The sequence below is a fragment of the Oncorhynchus mykiss genome, chromosome 15 (genome assembly GCF_013265735.2).
Source record: "Oncorhynchus mykiss isolate Arlee chromosome 15, USDA_OmykA_1.1, whole genome shotgun sequence".
Taxonomy (NCBI): domain Eukaryota; kingdom Metazoa; phylum Chordata; class Actinopteri; order Salmoniformes; family Salmonidae; genus Oncorhynchus; species Oncorhynchus mykiss.
In genome coordinates this window covers 14297379-14316645 of record NC_048579.1, presented here as the reverse complement: position 1 = coordinate 14316645, position 19267 = coordinate 14297379, and the positions used below count along the sequence as shown (strand labels likewise).

Genomic DNA, 19267 nt, shown 5'->3' with positions numbered 1-19267 from the left:
AAAATAAAGGTTAAAAAACTAAAAATATATTTTTTTTAAAATGATCACACATTAAGTCATCCTAAGACACACTACAGCTCCAGTGAAATGGTTTTGACTATTAAGTACCCATTCTGCTTATCAAGGTTCTCACACTCTTCTCACCTGCTCTTATTCTCTCATCCTGTCCTCTTCTCACCTGCTCTTATTCTCTCATCCTGTCCTCTTCTCACCTGCTCTTATTCTCTCATCCTGTTCTCTTCGCGGACGGAGGTTGACTTCCTGTCTGAGGTTGTGCGTTTCCTGCGGATCTGGTTCATGATGGTGAACCAGCCCGTCCCCTCTGGACATCTGGCCAATCACAAACAGACATGAGCAGGCATTTTATCAATCCCACATTGACGGTTTCCACTAGCTTCTATATCCACAAAAAACGATTCCACAGCCACAAAATCAAAATTGGCTACAAAAATATGCTTTTTGGTCTTAATTTAAGCTTTGGGTTAGGCATAAGGTTTGCAGTGTGTTTAAGGTTAAGATTAGGGCTATGTTTAAAATCAAACTTACCCCTGTCCCTTACCCTCCTCCCCCCACCCAGCCCTGGAGAGCTACAGGGTGTGCAGGATTTTGTTCCAGCCCAGCTCTAGCACACATACTATCCAGTCAAGCGAGCAATTGAGTCCAGGAGTGATGTATGGCTGTAACCACTGATCATTCAGATGTTCTAACCTCATTAAAAAATATTATTATAATTTAACCATCAGTAGGACATCATCAGTAGGCTAGGAGATCAATATCTGACCCTGGATCAGTAGGATATCATCAGTAGAACATCATCAGTAGGCTAGGAGATCAATATCTGACCCTGGATCAGTAGGATATCATCAGTAGAACATCATCAGTAGGCTAGGAGATCAATATCTGCCCTTGGATCAGTAGGACATCATCAGTAGGCTATGAGATCAATATCTGACCCTGGATCAGTAGGATATCATCAGTAGAACATCATCAGTAGGCTAGGAGATCCATATCTGACCCTTTAGTGCAGCTCAGCAGCTGCCTGTAGTAAGACGGGTACACAAACAGCACAGATCATACACACAGATACCATTATCAAATACGCTTTCTGACTAGAAGAGGAGCAACAATTCTTTATCAATCTGTGTGCCGAATTTAACAGTGAAATCTTAAAAACGCAGTGGCGCTTCCCCAAAGAAACACAAGTTGCGGGCGTCTTGTCTCTTTTATCGTGACAAACAGAACTTTCTTCGGCATTTAAAGTTTACAATACATAACCTACTTTTTAAACCCAGTTTATCCATGTACTCACCTAACCGCGGAACAGCGTCTGTGGCAGGTGTAGCCTATCTCAGTTTTAAGTAGCATAGAGGCTGTCCTGTTCAGATCTAGGATCAGCTTGCTCTCACCAAACGCTACCTTTAACCATTGTCTCAAAAAATCTCCAAACTGACCTTAGATTAGCATCTAGGTACGACTTCTTTGGATATTCGCTCAGGTGTGCCATCCATCCTGGAAGTGTACTATGGAACTGCTTTATTAAATAAGACAGCTAGCAACATAATAAAGGCAATACTCAAATATATTCTCTCATCTAGGTCAAAAGGTCAAACAGAGAGGGTTGAGTAAGGCTGAGATGTTTGGATTGATCAATGAATATTTTATTAACATTCATATTACAACTTTATTGTTATTATATTACTTATTACTCAAAGACTAGGCAATTAGACTACTCAAAGGAAACCTATGATGAATTTATGTAGCCTACATTTGTACATAAAGGCCACATATTTACTTTATGTAAATATTTCAATGTTTTTAAACTGAAAATATGTTAGGCCTAATGTACAATTAAGGTACATTCGAAAATCTATCTCTGCATTAAAAGGCCAGAATCTATACTATACAAGGAGAATTGATATATCATTTGAATGTGGTTCCAGAGACAAACTGTGCTGTACTTTTGCACAGAGGCCTTCATTGGTAAGGAGGATGGAGACTACAACCATTACCAATAAATGGAAATACTCTCTCAGTGAAAGTGTGTGTGAATGTGTGTAGTTATCAGTGTCAGATAATGTTTGGGATAAAGCTGTTGCTCAGCAACTCACTGCCTTCCTGAAGACAAATAATGTATACGGAACGCTCCAGTCTGTCTTTAGACCCCATCATAGTACTGAGACCACACTGATGAAGGTGGTAAAGTACCTTTTAATGGCGTCAGACCAAGGCTCTGCGTCTCTCCTTGTGCTCCTAGACCTGTTTTTCACACCATCGATCACCACATTCTTTTGGAGAGGTTGGAAACCCAAATTGGTCTATGCGGACAAGTTCTTGCCTGGTTTAGATCTTATCTGTCAGAAAGATATCAGTTCGTCTCTGTGGATGGTTTGTCCTCTGAAAAATCAATGGTAAGTTTTGGTGTTCCTCAAGGTTCCGTTTTAGGAACACTTTTGTTTTCAGTATATATGCTAAGTCTTAGCAATGGCTATGCAGATGACACACAGCTGTACACTTAGATTAAACATGGTGAAGTCCCAAAATTGCCTACCCTGAAAGGCTGCGTTTCTGACATAAGGAAGTGGATGGTGGCAAATGTTGTACTTTTAAACTCAGACAAAACAGAGATGCTAGTTCTAGGTCCCAAGAAACAAAGAGATCTTCTGTTTGATCTGAAAATGTATCTCAATGGTTTTACAGTCTACTCAAATAAAACAATGAAGGTCCTCTGTGTTACTCTGGAGCCTGATCTCTCTTTTGACTAATGTAAAACATATTTCAAGAGCAGCTTTATTCCATTGTCATGACATTGCAAAAAATCTGAACCTTTTTGTCTAAAAATGTTGCTGAAAAACGAATCTATGCTTTTGTCACTTCGAGATTAGACTACTGCAATGCTCTACTCCCCGTCTACCTGGATAAAGCACTAAATGCATTTCAGCTAGTGCTAAATACGGTTGCTGGAATCATGACTAGAACCTCAAAATTAGAACATATTACTTCAGTGCTAGCCTCTCTACACTGGCTTCCTGATTACATTTTTTTTAAATCCTGGCCTCCTCTTCATCTCGTAGAAACTGGTGAAGATGATCCACCTCCTCCCTAATCTGTCTCTTTGTTTGCTGGGCCTGTGCTCTGGAGACAGTGAAAGGAATGGTAGTTATTATCAGGTAATCCCAGGCATCTACAGTATGTCGAGATCACAGAATTCTCTCCTCACTCAATATCCTTACATTGATGTGAAAAGTGAGTCACCCAGTAAGTATTTGGTTTTCAATATACTTAAGTATCAAAATATACATTTAATTGCTAAAATATACTTAAGTATCAAGAGTAAAAGTATAAATCATTTCAGATTCTTTATATTCAGCAAATCAGACAGCACCATTTTCTTGTTTTTTATTTTGACATTTTTAAAATAATTTACAGATAGCCAGGGGCACACTACATAATTTACAGATAGCCAGGGGCACACTACATAATTTACAGATAGCCAGGGGCACACTACATAATTTACAGATAGCCAGGGGCACACTACATAATTTACAGATAGCCAGGGGCACACTACATAATTTACAGATAGCCAGGGGCACACTACATAATTTACAGATAGCCAGGGGCACACTACATAATTTACAGATAGCCAGGGGCACACTACATAATTTACAGATAGCCAGGGGCACACTACATAATTTACAGATAGCCAGGGGCACACTACATAATTTACAGATAGCCAGGGGCACACTACATAATTTACAGATAGCCAGGGGCACACGACATAATTTACAGATAGCCAGGGGCACACTACATAATTTACAGATAGCCAGGGGCACACTACATAATTTACAGATAGCCAGGGGCACACGACATAATTTACAGACAGCCAGGGGCACACTACATAATTTACAAACTAAGCATTTGTGTTTAGTGAGTGCGCCAGATCAAAGGCAGTAGGGATGACAAGGAATGACCATTTTCCCTGGCCTGCTAAGTATTCCAAATGTAACTAGTCTTTTTGGGTGTCAGGGAAAATGTATGGAGTAAAAAGTACATTATTTTACTCAGGAATCTAGTGAAGTAAAAGTTGTCCAAAATGTAAATAGTAAAGTACAGAGACCCCGAAGAATGACTTAAGTTGTACTTTAAAGTATTTTTGCTGAAGTACTTTACACCGCTGTATTTTTGTTAATCTATATGAACAACTTCAGTGTTAAATTTAACATATTTAACCAATTGTAGCTTATGGTCCTGTGCAGCTTCTTCTATTGGTCTGAACTTGTTTTTTTTTTATTTCCGACACCCCACACGCTAGCTGTTTATCCTCCAGAAAAGAGTTTGAGTTTCTCACTGTGCAGACTGCAGAGCTACTCCAATCCTGTAGGACTTTTTTGGATCGCTAGCTGGACTTATTGGATCTCTTCTCCTACTAACAGGACATTCTTTCCTTCTCTCTCCAATGTTCCTGCAGACAGGAGGCTGTGACCACACGGCAGGATGACAGGATCCCTGAAGATGTCATGGCACACAGGACAGGAGCGCTCCTCCTTTGGGAGAGTCAGTTTGGGAGGCTTTTTCTCCTCCAGTGGAAGAGGTTCAGAAGCAGTTTCCTCCTGAGGTTGAGGTTTGTTTATCTGATCACTCATTACCACCTCTGTTATGGCTGAAATAAAAGGTTTGTTTTAATATTGGTAATATGAAGCCCAACATTTCACTTTGTCACACCTGTGCATCACAATGTTAACAATGAGTAGAAATAAATGGAATTACTAACAATGCGAGTCATTACCTGTTTGGCTTTCGATTTGTAGTCTTTCAGCAAGACTGTTGAACTTCATATTCCTCAGGATCTTTAGTGAGATCCTCACAGCCCCCTCCAGTCCCTAGGCCTCCCTCATCATATCCACAGCCCCCTCCAGTCCATAGGCCTCCCCACTGTATACTCCCTCCCTGCATTCTCTAGCTGTGGGGACAAAAATCATCCAGCACACCCTTTTTTCAGGTACTATTGAAATCTCCTTACTGTTTTGTCCTCCTGCTCGGCAATTGTTAATCTAAGCTCTCCATTGGGTCAGACTGAGCTGAATTTCACCCTAAATTGAGTTAGCGGGGAAGTTTACAGGTAAATCATTAGTGTGTTTATACTGTAGCTGTATTTAGGCTTTACAGAAACTGTGACTAATCCACAATAGGACAGGATCTTCAAAGATGGAAGCCATTTTACAACCCTCTTTTTATTCTTGCCACAAGACTGCTTTGATTGGACAGAAACATGCCTAAATAGAACATTGAATAATGAAAGGGGCCAATCACATTCTATAGCATATTAAAAAACACACACTTACAGGCTTTTGTTCCAAATGTCCATTTTATTAGATTCTACTGAAAGCAGTTGACAGCAGAACACAGCACTATCAAGTTTCTGTTCCTCTCCCGTCTGTGGCAGGGCTTATTCAGGAGGGAGCAACGCTTACTGTACAGTCAGATAGAAATATAACAAGACAGGATTTTCCATCAAATGGAATGAATAGGGACTCGTGTCATCTCAGCTCTTTCCATTACATTTCTATCTGTAGCATTGTGAGTGTTGCCCCCTGTTCAATCAGTCACAGTCCTGCTTTGGGAGACTCATCTTAAAACCACTGACCAGCTACCTTCCCTTAACCCTCCCCGGACGTATCTCAATACTCTACTATGGCTTCCTCTCCTTGTCTATTCTCCTTCGTCTACACTGATCTGAAAAAGACAGGTAAGCAGTAGATTTCTAATAGGAGTAATCTGTTTCCACCTGCCCCAGTTGTTTATCTATCAGTGCAGATGAGAGAAGACAAAGTGATGAAGCCAGTTTAGACTATTGCGATGCAGCCTCCTCCCTTCCCCCTCCTGGGGCAGGTATTCCTCTTTTTCAACTTGAACAGGTGTTGGTGTATGAAAAAGAGTATGTTGGGCATGTCGTCTGGTTGAGAGGGTGTTGCCATGAAGACACTTCCTGTCTGGTTCCTCAGTCGTCGTCCACTGTGGGGGTGATGGTCACCCCCCTCCTGATCTGGCCCCAGCCAATCAGACTGCAGAGAGGGAAGAGAACCAATGAGACACAAAAGTAAGGATAAACGGCCAAACACACAAAATCCAGTGAAAACCCCTCTTCCATCTTACCGCCAATGTTTCTCCACGCGACGACTGAGCGCAATCTTCTCTCCGACCTCAGTGCAGACAGGGTTGGTCAGGACGATCTTGGCCAAATCAGCCTTCACTGCACTCACTCTGCCGCCCGTAGACAGACTGCCGATGTTCACCATCAACACCTCGTTCTTAGACAGCTTCTGGACCTGAGGGGAGAAACAAGACAAACAGAAAAAAGACAGTCAGTCCTTTGTGTTTTTACTCAAGCTGGCCGCCTCGCACTGCCTGCCTGCCGGCCGCCTCGCACTGCCGCCTCCCACTGTGTCTCAGTAATCTAAAGATGCTTACTCTAAATTTAATACAAAAATCAATATAAAAAAATCCAGTCCATTTCCATCTACACCAGTTCAACACCAAGCCCAGGGTGCAGTGCTGACCTTGGCAGCCTTCTTGTCTCCTTCAGTGCGGACTCCCAGAAGCCTCCTCAGCAGGAAGTAGGAGATTTCCAGCTCTGTGAAGATCTCTGGTAGCGCTCCGACCGCTCCCAGCACCTGACCAACCATACGGTCAGCTCTGCACAGGGTCGGGTCAATCTTAGTGCCAACACCTGGATAGGAAAGAGAACACACACCTGAGTGTTTATACTCATATTAGAAACACACACCTGACCCACCATACCGTCACAACACACACAGGTTCATACCAATGAGTCCCCCGGGTGCCGCATATTGCAGGTCGTTGTGTTCAGCGAACAGAGAGACGATCTTGGAAAAGATGGGTTTACACATCAGCTTCCCCTCATGGTCCTTAGACACAATGCCTGGACGCACCTCCAACTCCTGTCCCACCTGGAGAGACAGATATAAAAGAGGGAGGGAAGTACAGAGGGAGAGAACGGAGAGGAGAGAGAAAAGAGGAGAGGATGAAAGAATGGCAGAGGTTAATGAAAAGCAGAGAGCTTCATAAGAACTTTGCACCATTGAACCACTTGCCCATGATGCTTTGAGGCAATGGGAAGAAGCAGGTGTCCTACCTTGAGCACGCCTTTTAGTATACTGCCTCCAGCCACACCTCCTTTCAGGTCATCTACCTCACAACCCGGCTTGTTGACGTCAAATGACCGGATCACTGAAACAGGTAAACGCACGCCACATCAACACATTATTATAAGCATAACAGAGACAGCTGGGTTCAAGTCATCACGTGTGTCTGTTCTTACCGATGAGTCTGGGTTCTGAGGTGAAGTCTCTGATGGGGACAGGGATCTTCTTGACAATGTATTCACACACCACCTCTATGTTGTACTTCAACTGTGCTGAGATAGGAATGATAGGTGCTCCCTCTGCCACTGTACCTACACACCCCAGGAGAGAGGTTACACACAGACGCAGAAACAGGAGAGAGGTTAGGTTACACACAGACGCACAAACAGGAGAGAGGTTAGGTTACACACAGACGCACAAACAGGAGAGAGGTTACACACAGACGCACAAACAGGAGAGAGGTTACACACAGACGCACAAACAGGAGAGAGGTTACACACAGACGCACAAACAGGAGAGAGGTTACACACAGACGCACGAGGAGAGAGGTTACACACAGACGCACGAGGAGAGAGGTCACACACAGACGCACGAGGAGAGAGGTCACACACAGACGCACGAGGAGAGAGGTCACACACAGACGCACGAGGAGAGAGGTCACACACAGACGCACGAGGAGAGAGGTCACACACAGACGCACGAGGAGAGAGGTCACACACAGACGCACGAGGAGAGAGGTCACACACAGACGCACGAGGAGAGAGGTCACACACAGACGCACGAGGAGAGAGGTCACACACAGACGCACGAGGAGAGAGGTCACACACAGACGCACGAGGAGAGAGGTCACACACAGACGCACGAGGAGAGAGGTCACACACAGACGCACGAGGAGAGAGGTCACACACAGACGCACGAGGAGAGAGGTCACACACAGACGCACGAGGAGAGAGGTCACACACAGACGCACGAGGAGAGAGGTCACACACAGACGCACGAGGAGAGAGGTCACACACAGACGCACGAGGAGAGAGGTCACACACAGACGCACGAGGAGAGAGGTCACACACAGACGCACGAGGAGAGAGGTCACACACAGACGCACGAGGAGAGAGGTCACACACAGACGCACGAGGAGAGAGGTCACACAGACGCACGAGGAGAGAGGTCACACACAGACGCACGAGGAGAGAGGTCACACACAGACGCACGAGGAGAGAGGTTACACACAGACGCACGAGGAGAGAGGTTACACACAGACGCACGAGGAGAGAGGTTACACACAGACGCACGAGGAGAGAGGTTACACACAGACGCACGAGGAGAGAGGTTACACACAGACGCACGAGGAGAGAGGTTACACACAGACGCACGAGGAGAGAGGTTACACACAGACGCACGAGGAGAGAGGTCACACACAGACGCACGAGGAGAGAGGTTACACAGACGCACGAGGAGAGAGGTTACACACAGACGCACGAGGAGAGAGGTTACACACAGACGCACGAGGAGAGAGGTTACACACAGACGCACGAGGAGAGAGGTTACACACAGACGCACGAGGAGAGAGGTTACACACAGACGCACGAGGAGAGAGGTTACACACAGACGCACGAGGAGAGAGGTTACACACAGACGCACGAGGAGAGAGGTTACACACAGACGCACGAGGAGAGAGGTTACACACAGACGCACGAGGAGAGAGGTTACACACAGACGCACGAGGAGAGAGGTTACACACAGACGCACGAGGAGAGAGGTTACACACAGACGCACGAGGAGAGAGGTTACACACAGACGCACGAGGAGAGAGGTTACACACAGACACACGAGGAGAGACGTTACACACAACATGGAGGTTACACACTTAAGAAGGCAGAGGGGTTAAACACAAACAGACATACTTCCCTCAGACAAACACACACAAAGCTTTACAAGAGTGAGCTATTCCAGCCACTGACCCTGTACGAAGGCTAGGATCTGTTCGTACTGCTCCTTGGCCTGGCTCTCCTTGACCAGATCAATCTTGTTCTGGAGGATCAGGATGTGTTTGAGCTTCATGATCTCTATGGCAGCCAGGTGCTCAGAGGTCTGGGGCTGGGGACATGACTCGTTACCCGCTGGAAGAGAGGGGTGTGGGTTAAGTTACCGAGAGCAGATCAGGTGATAGGGGAGTGTGATTATTGTTCAATCTTGTAATGTCAGGAGTAGGATTATTATACAGTATTGATCAGCAGAAGTGTGTCTTACCAATGAGCAGGAGGGCAGCGTCCATGACAGCTGCTCCGTTCAGCATGGTGGCCATCAGAATATCGTGACCGGGACAGTCCACGAAGGACACGTGTCTGACCAGTTTGAAGTTGCCCTTGGTTCCAGGGATGTCTGTAGGGAACTCATCAGGAGTACTGGAGCCACACGACCTGTAGCACTCTGGCCTGGGACAGCTGGGGTCATCTAGCTTATACACCTAGGGCAGTAAAGGGGAACCACATTATGCTTTTGGTACTGTACCATTTCCAGTCACTCCTTCGCCCCATGTCACGCCCCATCCTCGTGTGTTGCCAACAGTTACGGGTGCTCCTACGTTATGGGAACTCAACCTTCATGTATTGGACCTAAACAGTGCGTTGTTTACTTACCTTGGCGTTAGCGTAACCTAGCTTAATGGTGATGTTCCTCTCCAGCTCGTTCTTGAAGCGGACAGTGTGAACCCCTGAGATGGCCTTGACCACAGTAGACTTTCCGTGGGCCACATGACCAATGGTGCCTACAGGCCAGGAAAGAACAGAGGGTGTTACTGGAGGTGCTCAGGCAGTAGAGATGGGTGTTAGGAATCAACACTCACAGTATAACATTGTCAATAATTAGCCTATGAATCCGTATTTTCCCAATGTCAAATTTGCACATTTAATCACAGGCTAAAATTGGGAGATCAGGTAAGGTGCACACTATATATGGCTGAGGTCCCCAGATCTCATGTTAGACAAGAACATCCTGTGGCGTAAGGCATTAGCATCGAATAGCCCCCGCAATATGCAACTTTTCAGTGAAGTTAGGAACCAATACACACAGGCAGTTTGAAAAAGCTAGCCTTTGCTTTCCTAACAGAAATTTGCTTCCTGTAGAACAAACTCAAAAAAGTTATTGGACACTAAAGTCCATGGAGAATCAGAGCACCTCCTCCCAGCTGCCCACTGCACTGAGGCTAGGAAACACTGTTATCACCAATACATCTACGATAATTTCAAAAAGCATTTTTCTACAGCTGGCCATGCTTTCCACCTGGCTACCCCGGCAAACAGCTCTGCACCCCCAACAGCAACTTGCCCAAGCCTCCCCCACTTCTCCTTCACCCAAATCCAGATAGCTGATGTTCTGAAAGAGCTGCAAAATCTGGACCCCTACAAATCAGCTGTGCTAGACAATCTGGACCCTCTCTTTCTAAAATTATCCGCCGCAATTGTTGCAACCCCTATTACTAGCCTGTTCAACCTCTCGTTCGTATCGTCTGGAATCCCTAAAGATTGGAAAGCTGCCGCGGTCATCCCCCTCTTAAAAGGGGGAGACTCTAGACCCAAACTGTTACAGACCTATATCTATCCTACCCTGCCTTTCTAAAGTCTTCCAAAGCCAAGTTGACAAACAGATTACCAACCATTTAGAATCCCACCATACCTTCTCCGCTATGCAATCTGGTTTCAGAGCTGGTCATGGGTGCACCTCAGCCACGCTCAAGGTCCTAAACGACATCATAACCGCCATCAGTAAAAGACAATACCCTGCAGCCGTATTCATCGACCTGGCCAAGGCATTCGACTGTCAATCACCGCATTCTTATCGGCAGACTCAACAGCCTTGGTTTCTCAAATGACTGCCTCGTCTGGTTCATCAACTACTTCTCAGATAGAGTTCAGTGTGTCAAATCAGAGGGCCTGTTGTCTGGAGCTCTGGCAGTCTATGAGGGTGCCACAGGGTTCAATTCTCAGGCTGACTCTTTTCTCTGTATACATCAATGATGTCGCTCTTGCTGCTGGTGATTCTCTGCTCCACCTCTATGCAGACGACACCATTCTGTATACATCTGGCCCTTTGGACACTGTTAACTAACCTCCAGACTAGAGGTCGACCGATTAATCAGGGCCGATTTCAAGGTTTCATAACAATCGGAAATCGGTATTTTTGGGCGCCGATTTTGCAAAAAAAAAAATTACACACCTTTATTTAATCTTTATTTAACTAGGCAAGTCGGTTAAGAACACATTCTTATTTTCAACGACGGCCTAGGAACAAGGCAGAACGACAGATTTTTACCTTGTCAGCTCGGGGAACCAATCTTGCAATTTTACAGTTAACTAGTCCAACGCTCTAACCACCTGCCTCACGAGGAGCCTGCCTGTTACGCGAATGCAGTAAGCCAAGGTAAGTTGCTAGCTAGCATTAAACTTATCTTATAAAAAACAATCAATCGACTGTCGTTGCTCCAATGTGTACTTAACCATAAACATCAATGCCTTTTTAAAAATCAATACACAAGTATATATTTTTAAACCTGCATATTTTGCTAAAAGAAATCCAGGTTAGCAGGCAATATTAACCAGGTGAAATTGTGTCAATTCTCTTGCGTTCATTGCACGCAGAGTCAGGGTATATGCAACAGTTTGGGCCGCCTGGCTCTTTGCGAACTAATTTGCCAGAATTTTACGTAATTATGACATAACATTGAAGGTTGTGCAATGAAACAGGAATATTTAGACTCATGGATGCCACCCGTTAGATAAAATACGGAACAGAATAAATGTTTTGTTTGAGGTGACAGTTTCCGGATTTGACCTAAGGCTCATATTGCTGTGTGTTTATTATCGTTAAGTCTATGATTTGATAGAGCAGTCTGACTGAGGGGTAGTAGGCAGCAGCAGGCTCATAATGGTCAAAGGTATATGGTTTAGAGAGAAATAGTCGACGCGTTATAATTCCTGTAATAACTTGCGTCTGAACTTGAAAGGGGTTCCTTCGTTATTTTACCGTTCTTGTCTTCAATAGAGAATGTCTTGATCTACCTCAAATAAGGTCTGTGTTTCAGGTTTAAACCACCTCTGTTCATGTCTTCAATAGAGAATGTCTTGATCTACTTCAAATAAGGTCTGTGTTTCGTGCTTAAACCGCCTCTGCGTTTTGATACCAGTGTAAATCTCACTAGGATAAGGTAACGTTTGCCAACATATTTTCATAAATCCACTCTGCAAAAAAATTATCTTTGCTTATATTTAGCCAATATCGATCAGAGTTACCTTGTCCTATGGATATCTACACAGTTATAAAATTGGCACGGTGGTGTAAGCCTACACGAAACACAGACCTATCCTATGGAAAAAATGAATGAAGGAACCTCTTTTCAGATTTTGCTAGAAGGTGTCATGGGAATTATGACTCGCACTTTTGTAGTCAATTCTTACCATGTCCATTTGTAAAATAGTATTTCCTGCATATAGAAATGAGTTTTTGTTTTCAACATTCACAGGTAACTTAAACTATTTTTATTCAAACAGTTGAGAGTGTTTGTCTCCTAAGCAGACTCTTCAGTATCATTGTCACTTCAGAGCTGTGTGTGTGTGTTTTACAGATGGCAGAGAAAAGCAGAGCACCAGTGTGGGACTATTACATGGAATTGGCACCAGGGAAAGCAAGGTGTCTTATTTGTGATAAAGATGTAAGCATGGGGTCAGCAATGGCTAAATAAAACAAATACCACCAACCTGTGGAATCACCTTAAGAACACCCATCCAAAAGCCCATATGTATTATATTAAGTTAAAATAAGTGTTCATTGTTCATTCAGTATTGCTACAATTGTCATTATTACAAAAATGTGTATACACACACACACATACATTTTAAAAATAGGCAGATTAATCAGTATCGGGGTTTTTTTGTACTCCAATAATCGGTATCGGCGTTGAAAAATCATAATCGGTCGACCTCTAATACAGACGGGCTTCAATTACATACAACACTCCTTCCGTGGCCTCCAACTGCAAGTAAAACTAAATGCATGCTCTTCAAGCGATCGCTGCCTGCACCCGCCCAGCATCACTACTCTGGATTAGAGGTCGACCGATTAATCGGAATGGCCATTTAATTAGGGCCGATTTCAAGTTTTCATAACAATCAGAAATCTGTATTTTTTACACCTTTATTTCATATTTATTTAACTAGGCAAGTCAGTTAAGAACACATTCTTATTTTCAATGACAGCCTAGGAACAGTGGGTTAACTGCTTCGTTAAGGGGCAGAAAGACAGATTTTCACCTTGTCGGCTCGGGGGATCCAATCTTGCAACCTTACAGTTAACTAGTCCAACGCAATAACGACCTGCCTCTCTCGTTGCACTCTTCAAGGAGACTGCCTGTTACGCGAATGCAGTAAGCCAAGGTAAGTTGCTAGCTAGCATTAAACTTATTTTATAAAAAAACAATCAATCATAATCACTAGTTAACTACACATGGTTGATGATATTACTAGAGATTATCTAGCATGTCCTGCGTTGCATATAATCCGACAGAAGGCAGAAGCAGGCGCGTAAACATTAATTCAAACAGCACTTTCGTGCGTTTTGCCAGCAGCTCTTCGTTGTGCGTCAAGCATTGCGCTGTTTATGACTTCAAACCTATCAACTCCCGAGATGAGGCTGGTGTGACCGAAGTGAAATGGCTGGCTAGTTAGCGCGCACTAACAGCGTTTCAAACTTCACTCGCTCTGAGCCTTGGGGTGGTTGTTTCCCTTGCTCTGCATGGGTAACGCTGCTTCGATGTGGCAGCTGTTGTCGTTGTGTTGCTTGTTCGAGCCCAGGGAGGAGCGAGGAGCGGGATGGAAGCTATACTGTTACACTGGCAATACTAAAGTTCCTATAAGAACATCCAATAGTCAAAGGTTAATGAAATTCAAAATGGTATAGAGGGAAATAGTCCTATAATAACAACAACCTAAAACTTCTTACCTGGGAATATTGAAGACTCATGTTAAAAGGAACCACCAGCTTTCATATGTTCTGAGCAAGGAACTGAAACGTTAGCTTTCTTACATAGCACATATTGCACTGCTACGTTCTTCTCCAACACTTTGTTTTTGCATTATTTAAACCAAATTGAACACGTTTCATTATCTACTTGAGGCTAAATTGATTTTATTGATGTATTATATTAAGTTAAAATAAGTGTTCATTCAGTATTGTTGTAATTGTCATTATTACAAATACATTTAAATAAAATAAATTGTAAAATCGGCCGATTAATCGGTATCGGCCTTTTTGGCCCTCCAATAAATCAGTATCAGCGTTGAAAAATCATAATCGGTCGACCTCTACTCTGGATGGTTCTGACTTAGAATATGTGGACAACTACAAATACCCAGGTGTCTGGTTAGACTGTAAACTCTCCTTCCAGACTCGCATTAAGCGAATCCAATCCAAAATTAAATCTAGAATCGGCTTCAAATTTCACAACAAAGCATCCTTCACTCATGCTGCCAAATATACCCTTGTAAAACTGACTATCCTACCGATCCTCGACTTCAGCGATGTCATTTACAAAATAGCCTCCAACACTACTCAGCAAATTGGATGTAGTCTATCACAGAGCCATCTGTTTTGTAACCAAAGCCCCTTACTTCATATTCGCCATCAAACCCAATGGCTCCAGGTCATCTATAAGCCTTTGCTAGGTAAAGCCCCTCCTTATCTCAGCTCACTGGTCACCATAGCAGCATATGCTCCAGCAGGTATATTTCACTGGTCACACCCAAAGCCAACTCCTCCTTTGGCTGTCTTTCCTTCCAGTTCTCTACTGCCAATGACTGGAACGAATTGCAAAAAAATCACTGAAGCTGGAGACATATCTCCCTCACTAACTTTAAGCATCAACTGTCAGAGCAGCTTACTGATCATTGCACATGTAAAAAGCCCATCAAACTACCTCATCCTGTTATTTATTTATTTGTTCCTTTGCATCTCTACTTGCACATCTATCACTCCAGTGTGTTATTGACTGTACGTTTGTTTATCCCATGTGTAACTCTGTTTGTGATGCACTGCTTTGCTTTATCTTGGCCAGGTCGCAGTTGTAAATGAGAACTTCTCAGCTGGCCTACCTGGTGAAATAAATAAAAAATAAAATACCATTGCTGCTATTAGTGTTGTCACCATACCAGTATTGCAATACTAGAAAGTAAGGAAGCAAAGAAAAACAAAACATGAAGCAGACTTAATTTCTTGAGGAAAACAATCCTAAAGTTGGTAAAAAACAGCCTTGTTGTCACATGTTTATTTTCCAAGCTATAGCACACAATACTTTACAAAAGTATCACGACAATGCCTATTCCCCCTCAGGAGACTGAAAATATTTGGCATGAGTCTCTCGGATCCTCAAAAAGTTCTACAGCTGCACCATCGAGAGCATCCTGACCGGTTGCATCACCACCTGGTATGGCAACTGCTTGGCATCCGACTGTAAGGCACTACAGAGGGTAGTGCGTATGGCCCAGTACATCACTGGGACCAAGCTTCCTACCATCCAGGACCTCTTACTAGGCAGTGTCAGAGGAAGGCCCAAGAAATTGTCAAAAAGGCTCCTTAACAGCTTCTACCGTAAGACTGCTGAACAATTAATCAAATGGTCACCCGGACTATTTTTATTGACCCCCCCCCCCCCCCTTTGTTTTTACACTGCTGCTACTTGCTGTTTATTATCTATGCATAGTCACTTTACCCCTACCTACATGGACAAATGACCTCTAAGCTGTAGCCCCGCACATTGACTTGGTACCAGCACCCCTGTATATATCTTCGTTATTTTTATTGTGTTATTATTATTTTTTTAAATAGACTTTGGTTTATTTTGTAAATATTTTCTTAAAAGTGCATTGTTGGTTAAGAGCTTGTAAGTAAGCATTTCACGGTAAGGTCTACTAGACCTGTTGCATTCGGCACATTTGATTTGATTTAAATGACCAGAGTGGAGTCTGCCTAGTGTTTTTTTTTTTTGCCAAGGAAATTCTGGTATCACAATACTGGTATCATGACAACACTAGCTGCTATAGGGGACTGGTTCACTCACCAATGTTGATGGTGGCCTGTCTGCTGATGATCTCTTGGGAGAGTGGGGTCAGGATGGACACATCCTGTTGAGAAAACACACACAGGTAAATTAATTAAGGCATGGTACTTAATCTGGAGTGGGCTAAATAACAATGAGAGATGTAGCCATGAGAAATAAGGAATGGATGATTAATTTTGTGAGCTAAGACATTGTGAAGCAGACAGAGGACCGTCTGTATTATAACCTGGAAAGGGTAATAAATTCTGCATTAGTAAACGGGACCTGGCAAAGGCTGCGAGTTTAGCCTACTTGACGACGTACTCTGTTGATGTGACCATCAGGTGCAGATGGTACAATGATAACATCCACAGCAATAATATCGACAAATGTTACAGGTAAACATATTTGAATTACAGCGTATCTTAAATGTTTTTTTTAAAGTGTTGATTATAGGTCGTTCATACAAATGAATGGGCTGTTGCGACATTTCCTGTGCAGTCAGGGAAGATGATCCACAGAAAAGCTGTTATAATTCAACAGACAAATGCACATAAACGACAAATAGACCTGTAGGTCTAGAAAGCTAATGTTTCTGTATTTGAAAGAGGAAACTGCCTTTACTCATTAGGCGGGGCTGAAAATTGACAATCCACACGCTGACAACCAAGCTAACGTTAGGTAGTTACTGTTAGCATGTGCCGGTAGAACAGCCACTTTCCCGGTGCCCGCAACAACATAATGATTCACATTTTTTTCTGATGACTTTTAGGGAACCAAACCATCACTATCCTTATCATCACTGTTGAAAAGATAAACACTCACCAGCGAATTTAAATCTTGTTTGGAAAGATGAGGCTGACCCAGCGTTATTCCAGACTCGTCACCCGCCATCTTGAACATAAAAGGAATTTCAGTATGCTGTGGAGATTGCCTGAATGATTTAACACTGAATTATACGCAGTAAGAGTTTCTTATTGTATGATCACTAGTAAAACTTTGCAGTTATCAACAATCAGCTGTTTTATCATGAGGCCTCTTGAATTTTACTATAGAAATGTATTATTTCGTTTTTCTTTGATGAATGAATAAAAAGAAAAGGGTCCTACAAGGGATGATGCAATATTCTAATTCACACGCAATTCAATGTCCCTCTTTACACAATATCCACTGTTGCGGTTGACAGCTACTGTGAATAACTATATACAATTAATTCCGTTTCATCACTGTGCTTTTGTTTGATTTATTCCTCCATCACAAAATAAAATAGAAATAACTTCAGATACCTGGGTCCGTCCTTTCTTGACGACGTCATTCATAATGTGTCCATTTGTAGTTTTTTCATAGGGTCCGCCCTGGTACAATTATAAATTCTCTCGCTCGCTTTGCCAATCCATAGTTTCTCATTCTCCGTATCCCTTCCATCCTTCAACGGCATATAGGGAAAGGCTAAATATTTTTAACATCTTCATCCCCCCTAGGCCATTATGTTTTGTTCTAGCTGTCAATGGGGCTGTACTTATGAGTATGAGGGGTTATTATTTTTTATTTTTTCACCTTTATTTAACCAGGTAGGCCAGTTAAGAACAAGTTCTCATTTACAACTGCGACCTGGCCAAGATAAAGCAAAGCAGTGCTGCACAAACAACGATATTCTAAGTCAGAACCGTCCAGAGTAGTGATGCTAGAAGGGCGGGCGGGTGCGGGCAGCGATTGGTTGAAGAGCATGCATTTAGTTTTACTAGCGTTTAAGAGCAGTTGGAGGACACGGAAGGGGTGTTATATAAAAGGTAGATAGATATGACCCTTTTCACACTATCATGCTGATCTGAACTATACTGGCTAGATTTATTTTGTATTTTTACATTTTCCTTTCCACTATATATCTGTAACAAATGTATATACAGTATATCCTTGTTTCCATAATCTGTGATCGATGCATATGTATGACCAGACCAGAACAGTAGGTTACAGCTCTGCTCAGTAGTGTAAAGTTTTCAATTTTGTTCCCCACCTGTAAATGTATCCGGGGACAGATTCATAAACACTGCCCTGTTGTAGACAAGAATGTCTACCATGCAGTGATTCAATTGCCTTTATTGTTATTGTAATGACCTGACTAGATCATAAGGGAACAATTGTCCAGACAGAGGATTGAGTTTACGGTTTATTAACCCAACTTCACACAGGCTACTGTTTGACCGTCGCCCACGCCAAATAAATGAAGGATACCCTATAAAACAACCGTGACCTTCTCTTGTGAAGGCCAGACGTAAGGGAGAGAACAATGGTTAAACCTGGTCTTAACTTCCAATGCCCCATCCCCCTGACCCCCTCCCCCCTCCCCCCCCCCACCTTTATTGCAAGCTCTAAACCCAACAATGCAGTTTCAATAATTACAGTGCCTTGCGAAGGTATTCGGCCCCCTTGAACTTTGTGACCTTTTGCCACATTTCAGGCTTCAAACATAAAGATATAAAACTGTATTTTTTTGTGAAGAATCAACAACAAGTGGGACACAATCATGAAGTGGAACGACATTTATTGGATATTTCAAACTTTTTTAACAAATCAAAAACTGAAAAATTGGGCGTGCAAAATTATTCAGCCCCTTTACTTTCAGTGCAGCAAACTCTCTCCAGAAGTTCAGTGAGGATCTCTGAATGATCCAATGTTGACCTAAATGACTAATGATGATAAATACAATCCACCTGTGTGTAATCAAGTCTCCGTATAAATGCACCTGCATTTAGTCTCAGAGGTCTGTTAAAAGCGCAGAGCGCATCATGAAGAACAAGGAACACACCAGGCAGGTCCGAGATACTGTTGTGAAGAAGTTTAAAGCCGGATTTGGATACAAAAAGATTTCCCAAGCTTTAAACATCCCAAGGAGCACTGTGCAAGCGATAATATTGAAATGGAAGGAGTATCAGACCACTGCAAATCTACCAAGACCTGGCCGTCCCTCTAAACTTTCAGCTCATACAAGGAGAAGACTGATCAGAGATGCAGCCAAGAGGCC

At 43.2% G+C, this 19267-nt stretch overlaps 1 protein-coding gene across 1 annotated transcript; it reads right to left on the bottom strand.

Annotated features, from left to right (window-relative positions):
• Positions 1–5343: 5343 nt before the first annotated feature.
• On the bottom strand, positions 5344–17219 carry LOC110489641 (eukaryotic translation initiation factor 2 subunit 3). Its single transcript, XM_021562378.2, has 11 exons — positions 17071–17219; positions 16267–16330; positions 9800–9927; positions 9411–9627; positions 9122–9280; positions 7337–7471; positions 7151–7245; positions 6821–6965; positions 6555–6724; positions 6151–6323; positions 5344–6059 (listed from the first exon to the last, which is right to left on the bottom strand). Exons 1-11 carry the CDS (start codon positions 17146–17148, stop codon positions 5996–5998), a joined length of 1428 nt encoding a protein of 475 aa, XP_021418053.1. The 5' UTR covers positions 17149–17219; the 3' UTR covers positions 5344–5995.
• Positions 17220–19267: the final 2048 nt, after the last annotated feature.

Coding starts and splice junctions, on each gene's coding strand:
- LOC110489641 (XM_021562378.2), bottom strand. CDS start 17,148: ATGTTCAAGATGGCGGGTGACGAGTCTGGAATAACGCTGGGTCAGCCT. Junction 9,628..9,799: donor TAGGTTACGCTAACGCCAAG/GTAAGTAAACAA, acceptor TTACTGCCCTAG/GTGTATAAGCTAGATGACCC. Junction 6,060..6,150: donor CGCGTGGAGAAACATTGGCG/GTAAGATGGAAG, acceptor CCCTCTCTGCAG/TCTGATTGGCTGGGGCCAGA.